The sequence below is a fragment of the Populus nigra genome, chromosome 7, assembly GCF_951802175.1.
Source record: "Populus nigra chromosome 7, ddPopNigr1.1, whole genome shotgun sequence".
Classification (NCBI taxonomy): domain Eukaryota; kingdom Viridiplantae; phylum Streptophyta; class Magnoliopsida; order Malpighiales; family Salicaceae; genus Populus; species Populus nigra.
Genome location: NC_084858.1, coordinates 3,932,185 through 3,948,165, shown reverse-complemented (window position 1 = coordinate 3,948,165; position 15,981 = coordinate 3,932,185). Strand labels below are relative to the sequence as shown.

The window sequence follows — 15,981 nt, the reverse complement described above, 5'->3', positions numbered from 1 at the left end:
CATGTTAATAGAGAGAACTATATTCATAAAAAAAATATTAAAATAACTATATTTTCAGGTCAATAACAATGCCAAAAAATTTCTTGAAATCGATGAATATGTTTTCAAAATGATTGTATTTTAGAGGTTGATAACAATGCCAAAGAACTTGAGATCTATATAATTTTTTTACATTTAAATAGTTTGGAAATTTGAATTTCTGTAAGGTTTCATGATGTTAATTACATCATTTTGACAATATTTTTTTAGTCATATACTTGAAATAGGAAATTCTTCACTTTACAGCAAGGTAACCAATGGGGACTGATCTGTTAGACCAAAGAAAGTACAGGGAGTGGCAAGTAAGATTTTGAAGATCAGACACACCACACCAAGCACGCGCTTCGTTCGAGTTTGAAGAGCCAGCCACTGATAAATGTTGTCAATTCTGTTGATAAACAAGTGTTGTCATCCAATCACTACCCAACAACAGAAGAAAAAGAAACAGTAAGCTACTGGTACTTCTCGTGATTTGCATTCTAATCTTTCTCTTTCCTCATTCACTCTCGCACCGCTCTCTCTCGTGCCCTAACTCCTAACCCTAACCCTAATCCTAACCCTAACCATCATCTCTACTATTTCTTTTCCTTCTCGACTTCTTCTTGTTACTCAGCAGCTGTTTTTCGATTCTGATTGGTTCTGATCTTTTTCAGGTAAGGAGCTTCTCTTTCCCACTGTTTTTTATTCCTTAACAGAACGGAGAGCATTTTCTTGTACTGTTTTCTGTTTCTATTTTTGGCTTTCTATTTTTTTTTTTAGTTTTACTTTTGAGCTTTCCTTTCCTCTTTTTTTTTTTTTTAAGATATAAGCACCGATATTTCTTTTCTTTTTTTTTGTTATTCTTCCTTTTCTTTTGATTTATGAAGCACGTTACAGTTTGCTCTGTGATTTTATTTTTTCTGTTTCTTTTTGAATTTTGCTATTATTAATATTAATATTTAATCTTAAATCACGCATTTTGAATTTGTTGAGTTGATTTATGTTTTGTGATTGGACAAATGGTGTGGTGGGACTTGGGATATTAAATTTTGAAGTAAAAAATCACTTGCTCTATCATGCTTATTTTTTTTTTAATTTCTAAAAAAATAAAATCTAAAGTGTTTTGATATTCGAAAATACAAGCATGAATTGACACAAAAACATGTTTTTACTGGGCTTGATTCGACATGATTAGCAAGATCTAGGACATGGATTCGAAACTAATTGTATTTATTATACGATTTTTGATTATCAAATGCAATGTCCAAGTAAGAACTGAAGAAGATTAATACTTTCGCTTGGTACTTAGTAATGATAGAAAATATTGTTTGATTTGAAGCGGGAAACCTTTTTTTGTTTTGTTTTGCTGTAGCTATGTGAGTGCGAACGTTGATTGTTTGATCATTGTCAGTCATATGAATTGTTGGTAAAGAAAAGCTATGAGTGCCAGGTTTAGGCATATCTTTACACTTTTGCATAAATTCAAACAAAATCTTTCAATTTATGGTCAAATAACTTCTTTTCTTTTTTGACAAATAGTGGGAAACACAGGTTTGGTAAGTTTCAATCATGTCTGGAAATGGGGTTTTGATTGCTATTGATGTAGAACTGTTGATATTGAATTTAACTTGAAATTTTTGTATGGGAAGAGTTGGTTTAACCTGTGCCTATTTTTTTTGGTTTATAGAATGAATAATTTTCTCAATGAATTGGTGGTTATGGCAGGATTTGGATGATCCATTTTGAGGTAAGAGAATGGGTTTTCACGGGCTGTTTGGATTCAGGGATCATTATGTCTGAAGATAATTTCCAAGGATATGTGATGTCTATGCTGCTTTATCTTCGAAATGCTTCCTTGGAATTGGGTTAATATAGTTTTTGCAAAGTCTGTTTTCTGTAGTGTTTGAGTGAATATCGTGGAGATGGATGCAGTGCCCAGCATTTCTGAAATTGTTGAATCAAATGAAGAGTTAGATTTTGAATCGAAAATGGATGAGAAAGCCAGGAAGCATTCTGTTCCGAAGTTTGGTAGTCGGTATTCTATTGAAGATGACATCAATCGTCTTTTTGAAGCAATTGAGATTAGAACTTCAGCTAAGCACCTGGATGAAAGTGTTAAAGATGCTTTACGGAAGAAAGCTATGAAGAGACCGATGAAGGTTGGTTCACCTCAAATGTCAGGGATTGGAATTTCAGAGCCTGTTAGTTTGAAGCAGGCTTTGAGAGGATTGTGCATCTCTCAGGCATCAGAGATGGCAGCAATGAAGCGATTATCAAGACCAACAAATTCATCAAGGTCCTCAGAAGTCGGAACTATCAAAAGGTTGTACAGGGCAGTGGTAGTTGAGGCTGATGGATCTGTGCTCCCCCTAAATGAAGGTAATGGAAATTTGGTGGAAATTTCTCTTGTACCAGAAAAAATAACATCAAATTCTTCTGAGAAGATGTTTGAATCCTCACAAATGGTTAAGGCAGAGTTATCAGATCAAAATCCCCATTCTTCCCGGGATCAGATTGTTCCTCTACCTACAGGGTTTGATAGTCAAATATCAAAGGAAGAAATCAGAGAGCTTAAATCTACTGATTGTTCATCTACCAGTCATGTTGGTGAGAAGCTAAAGGAGGTGGTTGAGATTGCTCCAGCCTCGATCAAAATTTCCGTCAAAACTCCAGTGCCAGAGGAGGAGAAAAACCAGTTGCATGCTGCTTCTTCACTTTCTGTGTCTGGTTCAAGCCCTGGACATACGGTGAATAATTCTGTATGTAACAGTCCATGCTTTATGAAGCCAATCTTCAGGAGCAAGAACTTCATTAAGAAAAAAGTAAAGCAGGATTCAGCTTCTGCCTCTAGCAGTTCCAATCCAAGTATTAGAAAAGTCAATAGTGATCTGAATCCTAGTACAAGCAATTTGGACAACATGGTGCATGACTGTATTCTAGAGAGTGTAAAGAGAGAAGGTACAAAAGCTTCTCCAGCTTCTAGCAGTAGAAATAATAGCACTGAATACAATTCAATCATTACTGACACAAGTTCAAGCAGGCTGGGTTCAAGTCTGAATGGTGCTAACAAAACAGGATCTATATTGGCAAAGGTAGATGAAAAATCAAGATCAAGAGAAAAGGGGGAATTCTCACAAAGTTCAAAAAGTAGCATTGGTGACTATAGTAGTAGCACAAGTATTAGTGATGATAGCAATCTAAGTGGTTATAGTCATAGTGGCAGTCGGCCGCATATGTCAAAGGACTTGAGGTGGGAAGCCATTCGCCATACTCAGAAGCAGCATGGAAGCTTTTGTTTGAAACATTTTAAGCTGATCAAGAAGCTTGGTTGTGGGGATATTGGGTCTGTTTATCTTGCTGAGCTAACTGGTACAAATTGCCTATTTGCTTTGAAAGTGATGGATAATGACTACTTGGCAACTAGGAAGAAGATGTCTAGGGCCCTAACAGAAAGAAAGATTTTGCAGATGCTGGATCATCCTTTTCTCCCTACATTATATGCCCATTTTGTGTCAGATAAACTCTCCTGCCTGGTTATGGAGTATTGTCCTGGTGGAGATCTGCATGTGCTGCGGCAGAAACAATCTGGCAGAAGTTTCTCTGAACCAGCTGCAAGGTACTAATTTCTATTTAAGTTCTCATAAATTTTCCAGCCTTGCACTTTACAGTGTAATTTATCTATTCCACCAATAACCTATTTTTCCTGTTATTCTCTTGGACACCCCCCCCCCCTCTCTCACACACACGTGCACGTGGGTTGGGGGGAACAAAAACTCTCTCACATGCACACTGATGCATGCATCTGCATGAACACACAGACAACACACATGAACGCTTGCATATACAACCCCAGGATAAGAAATCTGATTTTGGTATCCTAAGTGACGTAGTCCATTTATTTCTCACTCACATTAATGCATTTCAATTTGTGAATGTAGTTGCCCAATTGATCGATGACCACATGATGGCTGATAAATTTTTTGTGACTAGCATTTCATCCCTATAAAAAGGGGAAAAAAAGGAGTTTTATGTTGAAAAAGATGGGCATTAATTACAATAGGTTATTTGACTGGAAACCTGAAATTATAGTCAGAGGCGGGGGCTCTCATAATCAATTGGGGTCTAATAGCTGCCATTCTATTGAATTTGGTGTGCCTTAATGGTATACAAGAAGCAGATTAATAGAGCAACAGTCTTATTGGTACATAGGAAGATGCAGCAAGGTTAAAAAATTAATTTCTTGAAGTGAAACTTATGGGTTGAAGATTTTGGAAGCTAGTTATAGATGGTATAGTGAATGGATGCACGTGAAATTGTGCTGGTGATGTGATTGTTATGTCACATCACAACTTGGAGAGCCAGCTTATTGCTATGAGACACTTGATAGCTAAAGAAGGATCGATATTTAACTCCCCAGAAGCAGTTCTGATTTTAGGAGCACACACTTGTGAATTTCATTGATATAGAAGTAAATATATTAGAAGAGTGTTGCTTGTACTTGGTTATTCTTAACTTAATTTTACCTCTTGTCTCTTCAATTCATTTTGACGCAATCATGTTTGTAGGTTTTATGTTGCTGAAGTCCTCGTTGCACTGGAGTACCTGCACATGCTTGGAGTTGTTTATCGAGATTTAAAACCAGAAAATATTCTGGTCCGAGAGGATGGGCATATCATGCTTTCAGATTTTGACCTTTCACTCAGGTGTGCTGTTAATCCTGTTCTACTTAAATCATCTTCACCTGCTGAAGAGCCGACAAAAAAGATGTCGAGTCCATGCTCTGAAGCTAGCTGCATTGACCCATTCTGTCTCCACCCAGCCTGGCAAGTATCATGTTTCACTCCAAGACTTCTGTCAGTTGCTGCAAAATCTCAGAAGTTAAAATCTGACCTAGCTGCTCAGGTCAGCCCACTGCCACAGGTGGTAGTGGAGCCAACTAGTGCTCGTTCTAACTCCTTTGTCGGAACCCATGAATACCTGGCCCCTGAGATCATCAAAGGTGAGGGGCATGGCAGTGCTGTTGATTGGTGGACGTTTGGAATCTTCCTGTTTGAGCTGTTATATGGTAGAACGCCTTTCAAGGGGTCAGGAAATGAGGAAACATTGTCCAATGTTGTGTCACGAAGCCTCAAGTTCCCCAGTAACCCTATAGTTAGTTTTCATGCACGTGATTTGATTAGAGGGTTGTTGATAAAGGAACCTGGGGATCGGCTAGGATCTGTGAAAGGGGCTGCAGAGATTAAACAGCACCCCTTCTTCGACGGCCTTAACTGGGCTCTGATACGGTGTGCAATTCCTCCAGAGCTACCTAATCAATGTGATGTTGGAATTGCATCAAACACATTTTCTCAGAACAAGGACTGCGCTAAGTTCAAGGATACAGCAGAGCTAAGAGAGTTTGAGATGTTTTAGCCCGCACTTATCTGATGTGAGAAACGGAAGATGTTGAATTTTCTTATCATTTTTTTAAAATGGGGTTTCTCATCATCAGTGTAACTGGTATATATACATATTTATGGCATATAGTGTAAATGTGATCTGAAAATCTGAAAATTTGCGGCAACTTATTTAGTATGAGATACATGTATACCATAACTCTAGTTTAGAGTTGAAATTGAGAATGTGGAAGTGGAGAAGCATTGCTCTTAATTGTCTGAGCATTGAAGAGTGGATTCTGCATCATTTTTCCATGGTTTGATCGTAGTCCCTACTACATTCTAGCTTTCTGCAATTGTTTCAACCATCTACTATCCTGTTAATGGTTTTTGTTTGTTAAATAACATGGGGATTCCGTCTAACATTTATAAGGTTTTAGACAGGAAGTAAATAACAAGAAGTGAATTTGTTAACTCTTGTGCGAGGCTACATGGCCATGGCTCTGCTCCCTGCATGCACACGACGGGCCAAAATTTCTTTAATGTGGTAATGCTTAACGGAAGGGAATCGTTACAATGTTGATCTGGAATCTTAGCAAGTTTACTTCCACAAATTTATTGATATACAGTGAAACAGAGAAGAAAAGAGGAAACCCGACCCGCATACCCTATCCACCGGCAGCCCCATTTTTTTTAATTTTGAAATCTACCCTCACAGAATAATTATAGACCAATGAAATCCCAACACACCCACGGCAAATTACTGTCATCACCATATCCTTTGCCAACACCTCCACCCTCACAGGAGTGATGGTTAGGACATCAGTAACAACCTCGTATTACAACAGTTCTCCTAATACTAGGTTTCCAAACCCATCTCTAAATTTACAATTTTGCCACAATGCCACTAAACTCCTCTCTCTGAAAGCCCCATTTCCTCTCATTAATAAATATCCATTTCTCCAATATTCCCATCTTCATCCCAAAAACCCCACAAGCAGTGCTATCCATTTCAGGTCCTTTGTGATCAAAGCATCATCATCAATGGCTTCTTCAACAGAGACCAAACCTTTCGCTGTTCTTTTTGTGTGTCTAGGCAACATTTGTAGGAGTCCAGCTGCTGAGGGCGTGTTTACTGATATTGTTAACAAGAGAGGACTTGATTCTAAGTTCAAGATTGACTCTGCTGGCACCATTAATTACCATGAGGTAAACATAGCTTTCTAAAATTCTGTTGCTTTGATTGTAGAGAATAATGAAAAATAGCATTTTATGGAGTGTAAATGATTCTTGTGTTGGTTTTTTTGGTTAATAAAGGGTAATCCAGCAGACTCAAGAATGAGGGCAGCTTCTAAAAGGCGTGGGATTGAGATAACTTCCATATCAAGGCCCATTCGACCGTCTGATTTTAGAGATTTTGATATCATTCTTGCTATGGACAACCAAAATAGAGGTACAAATGACTTTTTTACTTCTTTCTGATTTGTTAGCTTCTTTAATTCTTTTGATAATATGTTGTTATATTTGAATTGGGTTTTGTGCAGAGGATATAATGGAAGCTTTTAATAAGTGGAAATTTAAAGAGACACTTCCTGATGATGCACACAAGAAGGTGGGCGAAAGATTTATAGGGTTTTGGTGTGAATTTTTGCATGCAGGTATTTTAATTTGTTAACTCTCGTATGTTTTTGTTGTTTTCGCAGGTTAAGCTAATGTGTTCTTTTTGTAAGAAACATGATGAAACAGAAGTCCCAGATCCTTACTATGGCGGACCACAGGGTTTTGAGAAGGTAATGTATGAGAATTTGAGTAAACCCTCAGAGCTTGTATCGGAAGTTTGTGAAATCTTGATTGAGTCTTCAATATCATGACTTAAGTTGCTTGATTGTTCTTCATTGAAATTCATTTAGAACAATTTGTTGTGATTGAATTGGTTTATTTTAAAGAAATGAACTCAGATTTTCTTCAATGTAGATGTTACTGCTTAAAGAGGCAGCTAAGGTATATAGGCTCTCCTGGCTTAAAATTTTTTATTTACTCGTTGCTTATATTATTCCAAATCAGAAGTCACCTCTTCGTCAGACTACTGCTGTGTTTGTTGATCCTTCAGTGCATGTTGCATTATAGATAATGCTTCTGTCTTCTGTTGTTAGTTATAGGACAAATTTTCTTAGTTCCTTTCTTTAACTTCCTTCACCTTGTAACCCGTGGTGTTGCATTCATGTAGACGGTAAGGCTGAACTGCTTGTATCTAATCTATTCTCTCGACTCTTAACTTGCCTGCTTTAATTTCCTCATGATAGGCTCGTTGACCACTCACTATAGAAATTGAATATTTGTGTGGTCATAAAAATTCTCAAAGTTTCTTGATTGATTACTGTCAAGATAATGGTCTTCCTGTGGAAGATGATCGAGCAGACTCCTCAATTTCTGTTTCTAGAACACTCTTAATCTAGCATATCCAGTGCATTTGTGGTTGTTACTAATCTCACGATCTTTCCTTTTATCACAGGTCTTGGATCTACTTGAAGATGCTTGTGAATCATTGTTGGACAGCATTTTGGCTGAAAAAAATTAACTTGTGGTTAAATGCTGGTTGATCCAACCTTTGGCTTTGACATTTTATAGTGATTTAAAGCAACTGCATGTAATACATCAAGAAAGGGGGCGACTTTGAATGATCTGGGAGTTAGGGTTTGTGCCTGTGTAGAGAAAAAAGATGTTTTTATATCTGTTTGCTTTATATAGTAAGGTTTTATTTTGGTTAAACCGTTTAAGTTCAATCGATTAACACTCTTAAAATCAAAACTGAACCAATTATTTTTTGGCTTTCCAATCAGTTTATTAATTAATTTTTTTTCTAGATTTAGTTGTTTTGATTTTTTTTGATTTTCTCAGTTTAGTTTTTTTTTTCTCTCACCCCTTCTTCTCATTGTCATCTGACCAAGTACACATTCAACATGTCTTTCGAACTCTCAAAGCACCAGCCAGTGCACATTTGCTGCTATGCTGGTTGAATGGGCGAAGCCTTCGATCAAAGAAATTCTATTAACCACTTGTCTACTTGCGTTGTTGAGAAAATAAAAATATAGGGCAAGGAAACAAAATGCAGGTTTTCCCCCCTGCATTTGACGAGTTGATCAACCACTCCAAAAAACGTTTGTATTGCTACTGTTTTAATCTCCCAATGAGGGAGAGTGATCGACACAACTCTAGCATTTCTACTTGTTCATGTCAAACTCGTATGTTAAAGGAGAAACAATGGTAACAAAGCACCAGCATCTGCATTTCTCGGTGCAGAAACTATCAGTCTCATGCCTCCAATTCTGTATCTATATTTGCAAAATTTGGACAAGTTTGTCTAGTAGCCCTCTTCTTAGCTTCACAATACTTGTCATACAATGAAGGGCTGCTTGAAGATTTTCCTAGCACGTTTCCTCCTTGGGTTGGCACTAATCAAAGCATTTACAAGCTCTGGATCCTCTTCATTTACGAAAATCTTTGCTGCACTAGGGTTGGCAAGGAAGAGTTTTGCCACGAGGTAACCTGAAATCGACCAGGTTTGAAATAAGTGTGCCTGTTTTCCAATAAATCTTGCTCGCTTAGTGTCATAGTATTCTGGCCACTTGTCTCTAGATATGCGCCTCTCAACAAGCTGAACTGCTCTTTCAGCGATCTCTGGTCTATTCATCTTTATGCATGCTACAGTAAGCTGGAAGAGGACCCATAAATAAGTTAGTTTGAAAGAAAAATATATTCTGCCAAGTGCAGAGAGAAAATGAGCAAAAATTGCAATTAGAAGCACCGCAAATTTTACTGCGGTAACATATAATATTCCTTATCTAACATATTCAGCACTACATTCTCAAGAAGGAAAAGAAAAACCTATCCAGTGCTAAAATATTGGATGGTGCCAAACAATTGTACATTTAGGCAATCTAATGTTCAACATTAAAGGCATCTAAAATTAATTGAAGAGACAATTCATTTATAGGTCATAAAATACAAATTGGGCTCAAACTACCTACTTGCATTTCATCGTTTTGAATGCATAATTGCATAATCGGTAGGAAAAAGGAGGCTTAGCCGTTTCTAGATGGAGTGGAGATGGGCTAATACATATTCAAAATGTGATCAAGTACTCTTAACTAGCTTAACTAACTATCAGCTGCCTTAAGGCATTGGCATATTATGGTAACATTAACTAGCAACTCTTCTGCAGAGCCATGCAACAAAGTAATTGGCATTTGAAGTCCCTTTATCTGTTTGACTATATGCTATGAGTGGGCGTGTCATATACAAAGCCTAGAAAATCTATACGGCAGGCACAGTAAGAGACCGAATATCTGGGAAAGAAAGAAATGGAAATCAATCATGCTCAGAGCCAAAGGGAAATGCAGCCTCTGGAAAATTCTATACAAATGAGAACAGAAATATAAACAGGGCATGGCAATGTTGGGAACAACAATAAATGCTTCTGCATTAATTATCCATACCAGTCAATTTCAGGATTGCCAACAGGAAATTTGGTTATATCAATCTCAAAAAGAATATGTTCCTAAAATAGCGAGAGTTGCAGCATTGGAATATTTCAAGAAAAGGTATCACAATCAAAAGTAGTTGAATAATTCAACAGTGTTTAAAAATTGCCCAAAATGTTGTTAACATGATTAAGGAATTGGGTTTCACGATTCCCATAAAGAAAATGCTATGAAGATGGTACATCTTAGATATATCATGCTCTAAGAAAATAGTGGTTTAAACCTTGATTTAACTTTAGAACACCAAACTAACCTGCCAAAGCAAAGTTGGCCAAGATCCTCCATTGTGATAAGACCAGGCTCTGCAGCAAAATAACAAGTTCAGAATATGCAGCAAGAACTTAAAAACCCTCTTAAAGTCAAAAGAACAACAAGGATATCAAAAGATTGAAGTTAAAGCATCACGTGTTCTTGGGATCGCTGCCAGTGATAATCCTCCATTCCTGGCCTTCAAGAGCAGGATAGCATATTTTGATTGGCATTTCCGCCACTAATTCTGCCCATTTTGCTTCAATAAGATCCAGGATGGCATGGGACTGATCCAATGTTGCAAGACTACTTACAATAGACCATAAGTTTCCAAGAGTAAAGAAACGGAAATCCATGTGAGCTGGTTGCAGATTTCCAATCAAATAACCTCCTTTGTTGGGCATGAATTCAACCAGCCAGGGAGGAATCTGATCTGGATAGATATTAAACTTATTAACTGCATCATAAGAGTATTCCTCTGTGGTATAACGGTATATTTCATTCAGTTTTTTCAAATCTATCCAGTAATATTCCCTGATGTGGAATGATAGGGCAACTAGACGATTGTTAAGAGCTCTAATGAGGTCAGCTGATCCATCCTCTGGAGCAAGCATCTCACGTGCACAAAGTAATGCTGAATAAAAGAGTGCCTGCAAAAAAAATGGCAATTTTATGTGCAAATTTTGCCACAGTTTTTTAGTTTAAGAGGCATAAGCATTATTTATATTCCACAAAGTTTGAATTTGCAGCTGATACAGGGACATAAGACCTCTGAACCACAATATCACTCGTCCTTTCAGATCAAAACCATTTGTATGCATTAGGTTGGCTAAAAATATCAACTGAGTTTATCTATCACTTGTAGATAATGAAATAACATGAGGGACTATATATTCACATTCTGGATGCAAGATAACTTTCTAACTTTCAAGCTTATAGTTGCTTCTGCACCGGTGAAGACTCTCTAATAGATATTAGCTGAAAAGAGAGTATCTAGAAACCTCATGTTTACATGAACCAAAAGTAAAATAATGGAAAAAGACAATACACATTGCCCAATCAGCTAGGACCAACACCCAAGTAATTTGATTGAACTCTGACTAAACATTCTGTAAACATGATTGTTCTCAAAAGCCATAGGACGCAAAATAAAGGAACCGGATAAGAAACAAAAAGTAAATAATTCCTCATTTTCACAAGTTAAACTTAGCATTTATATTTTGGGAGTATTAACCTCAATCTCCAAGGGATGTCCATGAATTCCCATGCGACGATCTATCATGCAAGAACCATCTGTCACCAATAAAGTTGGAAACATGTCAAAACCATCAGCAAGACACAGCCTTAAGATCATTTTCATCCCAGTTTGCACATCGACTCTCTCTTGCACTGAAAGATCCCCAGAGCATTTTCCATAAGCTCGCAACAGTATAATCCACCACAATCCTGACAAGAAAATCACAATGCATAATGTTCTAGAATCCAATAAAAAATAAAATAAAAGAAAAGAAAATAGTGATGGTTTTGAATAGGCAACTTCTTGAAATCATTTCCTTTACCAGAATCAACTGGAGCAACTCGGCCAATAGCTGCTTCACCAAAGTCAGCATCTAATACCTCTTCAGTAGCAGAATCCTCACTGTCAAGGGGAACAGTGCGCACCTTAAAACTGGCAGGCATAAGTCCCTGACCAGGGCTGTAACAATCCATGGTTTTCTCCCAACTCTATCACAGAAGAATTACTCAGCAAACTTATAGAACCTAAAATAAAACAAATGAAACTCATTCTTATTCTACTTCAAATAAATTTTTAAGGTAACATAACCTACTCGGCATGAATTCAAAAAACATAAATTCACTAAAATATATTCCTCAATAAAACAAAACTAACATAACAAGCTTCCAAGAAAAGGTACCTAAAAATCAGAACATAAGATGGATAACTTTTAAGATAGATCATCCCCACTAGAAATAATAATTAAACAGTACATGAGAAATGGTCCCTAGATTTGCTGATTTAATGATTAAAGCTTCCCAGTTGAAATGTTAATGAAAATCATTAGAAGAGGAGTTTTGAAAAAGAAAAAAAAAGTTGACCGACATAATATTGGTCCCACAGTAAGAAGACTTGCAGTCAGCCATTTCAGTGAAATTCACTGTATGGAGTTCGACAAATCTACCTTTTGGAATATTTCATGAGCAATGGGTTTGTCCACAAACTTTTGAGCAACTCATACTGGTTCAAAGAGTTTAGAAGAGGGAGTGATAGGTAAGATTTTGGATGATGTTCATTGTTTTCATGATTTACTTCTTAAGAATGAAAGGAAATTCCAGAATTTTAAAAATCAATCTGTCTAAACAGTTAATCAGGGATAAAGTACTTTTCTTGCTTCTTTACAACATTCTTCACTTGATGCTTTTCAAAGGGTGAATAACCTGACTGATATTCAATTGTATTCAAAATGCTATTGTCTTAGAACTTTGTTTTCCAATTGGAAAATGCCTACTCTCTCATTTTCATCTACATTACCTCTTCTTCTTTCTTAATTAAGTTCCATCTTCCACAAAAAGGAAAAAACTGGCAGACCAGTACTAATCCTAAACACAGAAACAACTGCAGCCTAAAGACCAAAAATTTAAGAAACAAGAAAATGATCTTTACCCTGGCAAAGACAACTAAAACATAGAGCAAATAATTTAAATAGTTAATAAGGAACTAGTGAAGTGATAAATAACATTACCTGTAGTTGAAGGGTGTACAGGATGAAATTCCTCACAATATCATACTCTCCCTTCAAAAGGAAAGCTATTCCAGACGGAATGAAGTCACGAATAAAAACCTGATCATAGTTCAGAATGCTAGTACTGTTTGGATCATTTGCAGCAATTGTTCCAATTGGATTACCACAGTAACAAACAACCGAAGCACGGAGTAAATCCCATGCTTCTTCCTCAATCGATTGCGTCTCTTCATTACCCTTCAATGCAAAACTTCCCTTTTCAAAAATATTCGTGGCACCGTAAACGCCATTTACAGGAAGCGAAACTGGGCTCCATTCATTTGCAGTTGCCCCTCCAAAACTTTCAGCCTTTTGGCATTTGCACCTCATAGATTCCCACCTGTCAATACATTTCACCTTCCCACGAGACGTCACGGCACCTACACCCCGACTCGTGCATTTCCCTAACAACCTCATCCCATTGTTCAACTTTTTGTATACCAAACCTATATTCTTCCTACGTTTTACATCAGAGCAGATCGAAAGCACGGAATTCAAACCGCCGAAACACAGATCAAAACGATGCGGGCAAGGTAAACCACCAGATAAGACTTGTAAAACCGTCTTTGAAGTAGCCATTTACCTTATAAGAACTATTTCTACTTAATTTCTTCGAACCCACCAGGTTAGAAGATAATCCCCCACTTAAAATATAAATAAACCTATAAACAAAAAACCAAATTCAACCCACTTCATCATAGATAAAATCATATGAATTAATAATAATAATAATAATAATTCCGGTTTGACTACACAACAAAAACTCACGAAAAATTCACAAAATTAAACTAAATAACAAACAAAAACGTGCTTTAATTATAATTATCTCTTAATCTCCAGAAAATTTTAGCAACCAAAGAGAGATTAAAAGAAAAAATCCATTTTTTGCATGAAATTGGAGAGGAAAGCAACAAAGCATCTCAGTTTTAAGTGCTGCCACTTGCTAAGAATAAAAACTCAAAAAGCTTTACCACGGAAAAATCCTTGCTCACCTTAGCTTCTTCCTCCTCTTTTCCCCCTCTCTAGGGGAGTGGGGAATGGTTTCTTTTCAGTTTTCAGACAGTAATCCGAAGAGGAAGAGACATTTGCTTCAGTTTCTTGAGAGTCAAAAACTTGGTCGGAACTGTAACGGCAGCGTTTCATGGCTTGGTTGCTTAATTGAGACACAACACAGGTGATTCAAGGATTGGCCCATCCAAACTAAAGGATTGGTGTTGGGCCCTATCCTCGCTTCTCATGTGATACCACACGGATAACTGGCAAGGACACGTGTGATTTTATTAGATCCGGAAGCCCATATAACTGGCACCCATTTGTCGGTGGATCCATCTTGAGGCCCAGCAGACTAAATAATATTTCTTATTTTAATTTATTTTTCAGCAAAAAGGAAACCTCAGCACTTTGTTGGCTTCTTTTGCATTATCGAGGAAACCCTAATCAAATCCAGAGCTGCGGTAAGCTGATTTGAATTCGTTGTCTTCTATTGAATTCCTCTCACAAACTTCGTTCCTTGCTTTTTGTTTATTTTTGAAATTATTAATCAATTTATCTTTTGTTTTTGAATCTCAATTACTAACCCTAATTCAGTTCTTATAATAAAAAATCACCCAAATTTGTTAATCTAAAATTTAATTTTAGGTTTTTAACTGAGGCAGTGAATTACAGTGTAAAAATGCCGAAAGTGAGGAGAAGCCGGATCAAGTACCCGGAGGGATGGGAGTTAATCGAGCCTACGCTTCGCGAACTGGATGGGAAGATGAGAGAAGGTTGATTACGTGTTCAATTATTTTTTTATTAATTAATTAATTTGCTATGTTTTTTTTTAGGGGATCTTTTATTTATTTATTTATTTTTTTGCAGCTGAACTTGATCCACATGACGGCAAGAGAAAGTGTGAGGCTCTGTGGCCCATTTTCAAAATTACACATCAAAAGAGCCGATACATTTACGATCTTTATTACAGAAGGAATGAGATATCTAAGGAGCTTTATGAGTTCTGTTTGGACCAGGGTTATGGGGATCGTAACCTAATTGCGAAATGGAAGAAGGTTTTTTTCTGTTTCTTTAGGGCTTTTATGTTTGAATTCTATTACTTCGCATTTGGGTGTGCAATTTATGAATATCTGATGCGTGAAGATTTGAAAACCTGTTGATGTTAAGTTTCTTTGTTTGAATTACAGCCAGGATATGAACGATTGTGCTGTCTCCGCTGCATCCAGCCCAGGGATCACAACTTTGGCACGACTTGTGTGTGCAGGGTTCCAAAGCATCTCAGGGAAGAGAAGGTTGTTGAGTGCGTGCATTGTGGTTGTGGAGGCTGTGCAAGTGGTGATTGATTGCTGCTTTGTCTGAGCCCTCTTTTTTTTGCTACAATCTTTCTGCTAATCGGAAGCCCAGGTATGGCATTTGTTGTAGTAACTTATGTAGTCAATGTAGGAAAGATACTTGGACGGCCAATTGAAGAAGGATGAGATTTGTTTGTATTTAGTTATGACCCTCATGAGCAGGCAATGTATGTCAAAGGCCACCTTTTTACTGACAAACTGAAATTGATAGAAATTGGTAATGTGTGCAACCAAAACTCATGTGTGTTTGGAACGCCGCATCGTTTTCATAGTGTTTTTCAGAACCTGACCGTGGGATTGTTGAACAACAAGCAAACCTGGTTAGTTTACTGCCCTACTAACTATATATCGTTTGAGGCTGAAAGGCTAGATTATTTGATGAAATTAAAATAATCGACAAGCTTGCTTGTTTCCCTTCCAAACCAAAATGTGAAAATGATTTCAACTTCTGAAATTATTTCATGATGATAGGGAAAACCACATACTAATTTCTCCAGAAAGAATGCAAATATTTCTTTTGTATGCATCCCTGCTGCCTCATTTTCAATGTTCACATATGCAAAGGTGCTGGTTTGATGGGAACGATCAGCAACCTTTTCATCCATAAAATTACGTGTATTGCCCATATTAATTAGAATCAAAAGCTGCCTCACGCCCACCTTCCCACATACTT

The 15,981-nt window shown here is 37.1% G+C and overlaps 4 protein-coding genes across 7 annotated transcripts; 3 read left to right on the top strand and 1 right to left on the bottom strand.

Moving 5' to 3' along the window:
* Nucleotides 1–445: 445 nt before the first annotated feature.
* On the top strand, nucleotides 446–5,667 carry LOC133699252 (serine/threonine-protein kinase D6PKL1-like). The gene is made up of 3 exons (XM_062122433.1): nucleotides 446–692; nucleotides 1,744–3,634; nucleotides 4,584–5,667. The coding sequence occupies exons 2-3, from the start codon at nucleotides 1,941–1,943 to the stop codon at nucleotides 5,428–5,430; spliced, it is 2,541 nt and encodes an 846-aa protein (XP_061978417.1). The 5' UTR covers nucleotides 446–692; nucleotides 1,744–1,940; the 3' UTR covers nucleotides 5,431–5,667.
* A 455-nt stretch (nucleotides 5,668–6,122) lies between these two features.
* On the top strand, nucleotides 6,123–8,162 carry LOC133699253 (uncharacterized). The gene is made up of 5 exons (XM_062122434.1): nucleotides 6,123–6,602; nucleotides 6,711–6,846; nucleotides 6,938–7,005; nucleotides 7,097–7,183; nucleotides 7,906–8,162. Exons 1-5 carry the CDS (start codon nucleotides 6,204–6,206, stop codon nucleotides 7,969–7,971), a joined length of 756 nt encoding a protein of 251 aa, XP_061978418.1. The 5' UTR covers nucleotides 6,123–6,203; the 3' UTR covers nucleotides 7,972–8,162.
* A 373-nt stretch (nucleotides 8,163–8,535) lies between these two features.
* LOC133699799 (alkaline/neutral invertase E, chloroplastic-like) lies at nucleotides 8,536–14,123 on the bottom strand. 2 transcript variants are annotated; one of them, XM_062123268.1, is made up of 7 exons: nucleotides 13,935–14,123; nucleotides 12,925–13,625; nucleotides 11,743–11,908; nucleotides 11,418–11,629; nucleotides 10,340–10,833; nucleotides 10,188–10,236; nucleotides 8,536–9,105 (listed from the first exon to the last, which is right to left on the bottom strand). In XM_062123268.1, exons 2-7 carry the CDS (start codon nucleotides 13,540–13,542, stop codon nucleotides 8,788–8,790), a joined length of 1,857 nt encoding a protein of 618 aa, XP_061979252.1. In that variant the 5' UTR covers nucleotides 13,543–13,625; nucleotides 13,935–14,123; the 3' UTR covers nucleotides 8,536–8,787. The 2 variants fall into 2 exon arrangements, with proteins under 2 accessions (XP_061979252.1, XP_061979251.1); XM_062123267.1 differs by having other exon boundaries at nucleotides 13,956–14,122.
* A 154-nt stretch (nucleotides 14,124–14,277) lies between these two features.
* Nucleotides 14,278–15,544, top strand: LOC133698366 (protein BUD31 homolog 2-like). 3 transcript variants are annotated; one of them, XM_062121262.1, is made up of 4 exons: nucleotides 14,278–14,417; nucleotides 14,629–14,729; nucleotides 14,824–15,011; nucleotides 15,144–15,544. In XM_062121262.1, exons 2-4 carry the CDS (start codon nucleotides 14,636–14,638, stop codon nucleotides 15,297–15,299), a joined length of 438 nt encoding a protein of 145 aa, XP_061977246.1. In that variant the 5' UTR covers nucleotides 14,278–14,417; nucleotides 14,629–14,635; the 3' UTR covers nucleotides 15,300–15,544. The 3 variants fall into 3 exon arrangements, with proteins under 3 accessions (XP_061977246.1, XP_061977247.1, XP_061977248.1); XM_062121263.1 differs by having other exon boundaries at nucleotides 14,299–14,417; nucleotides 14,619–14,729; XM_062121264.1 differs by having other exon boundaries at nucleotides 14,299–14,417; nucleotides 14,602–14,729.
* The last annotated feature ends 437 nt before the right edge of the window (nucleotides 15,545–15,981 follow it).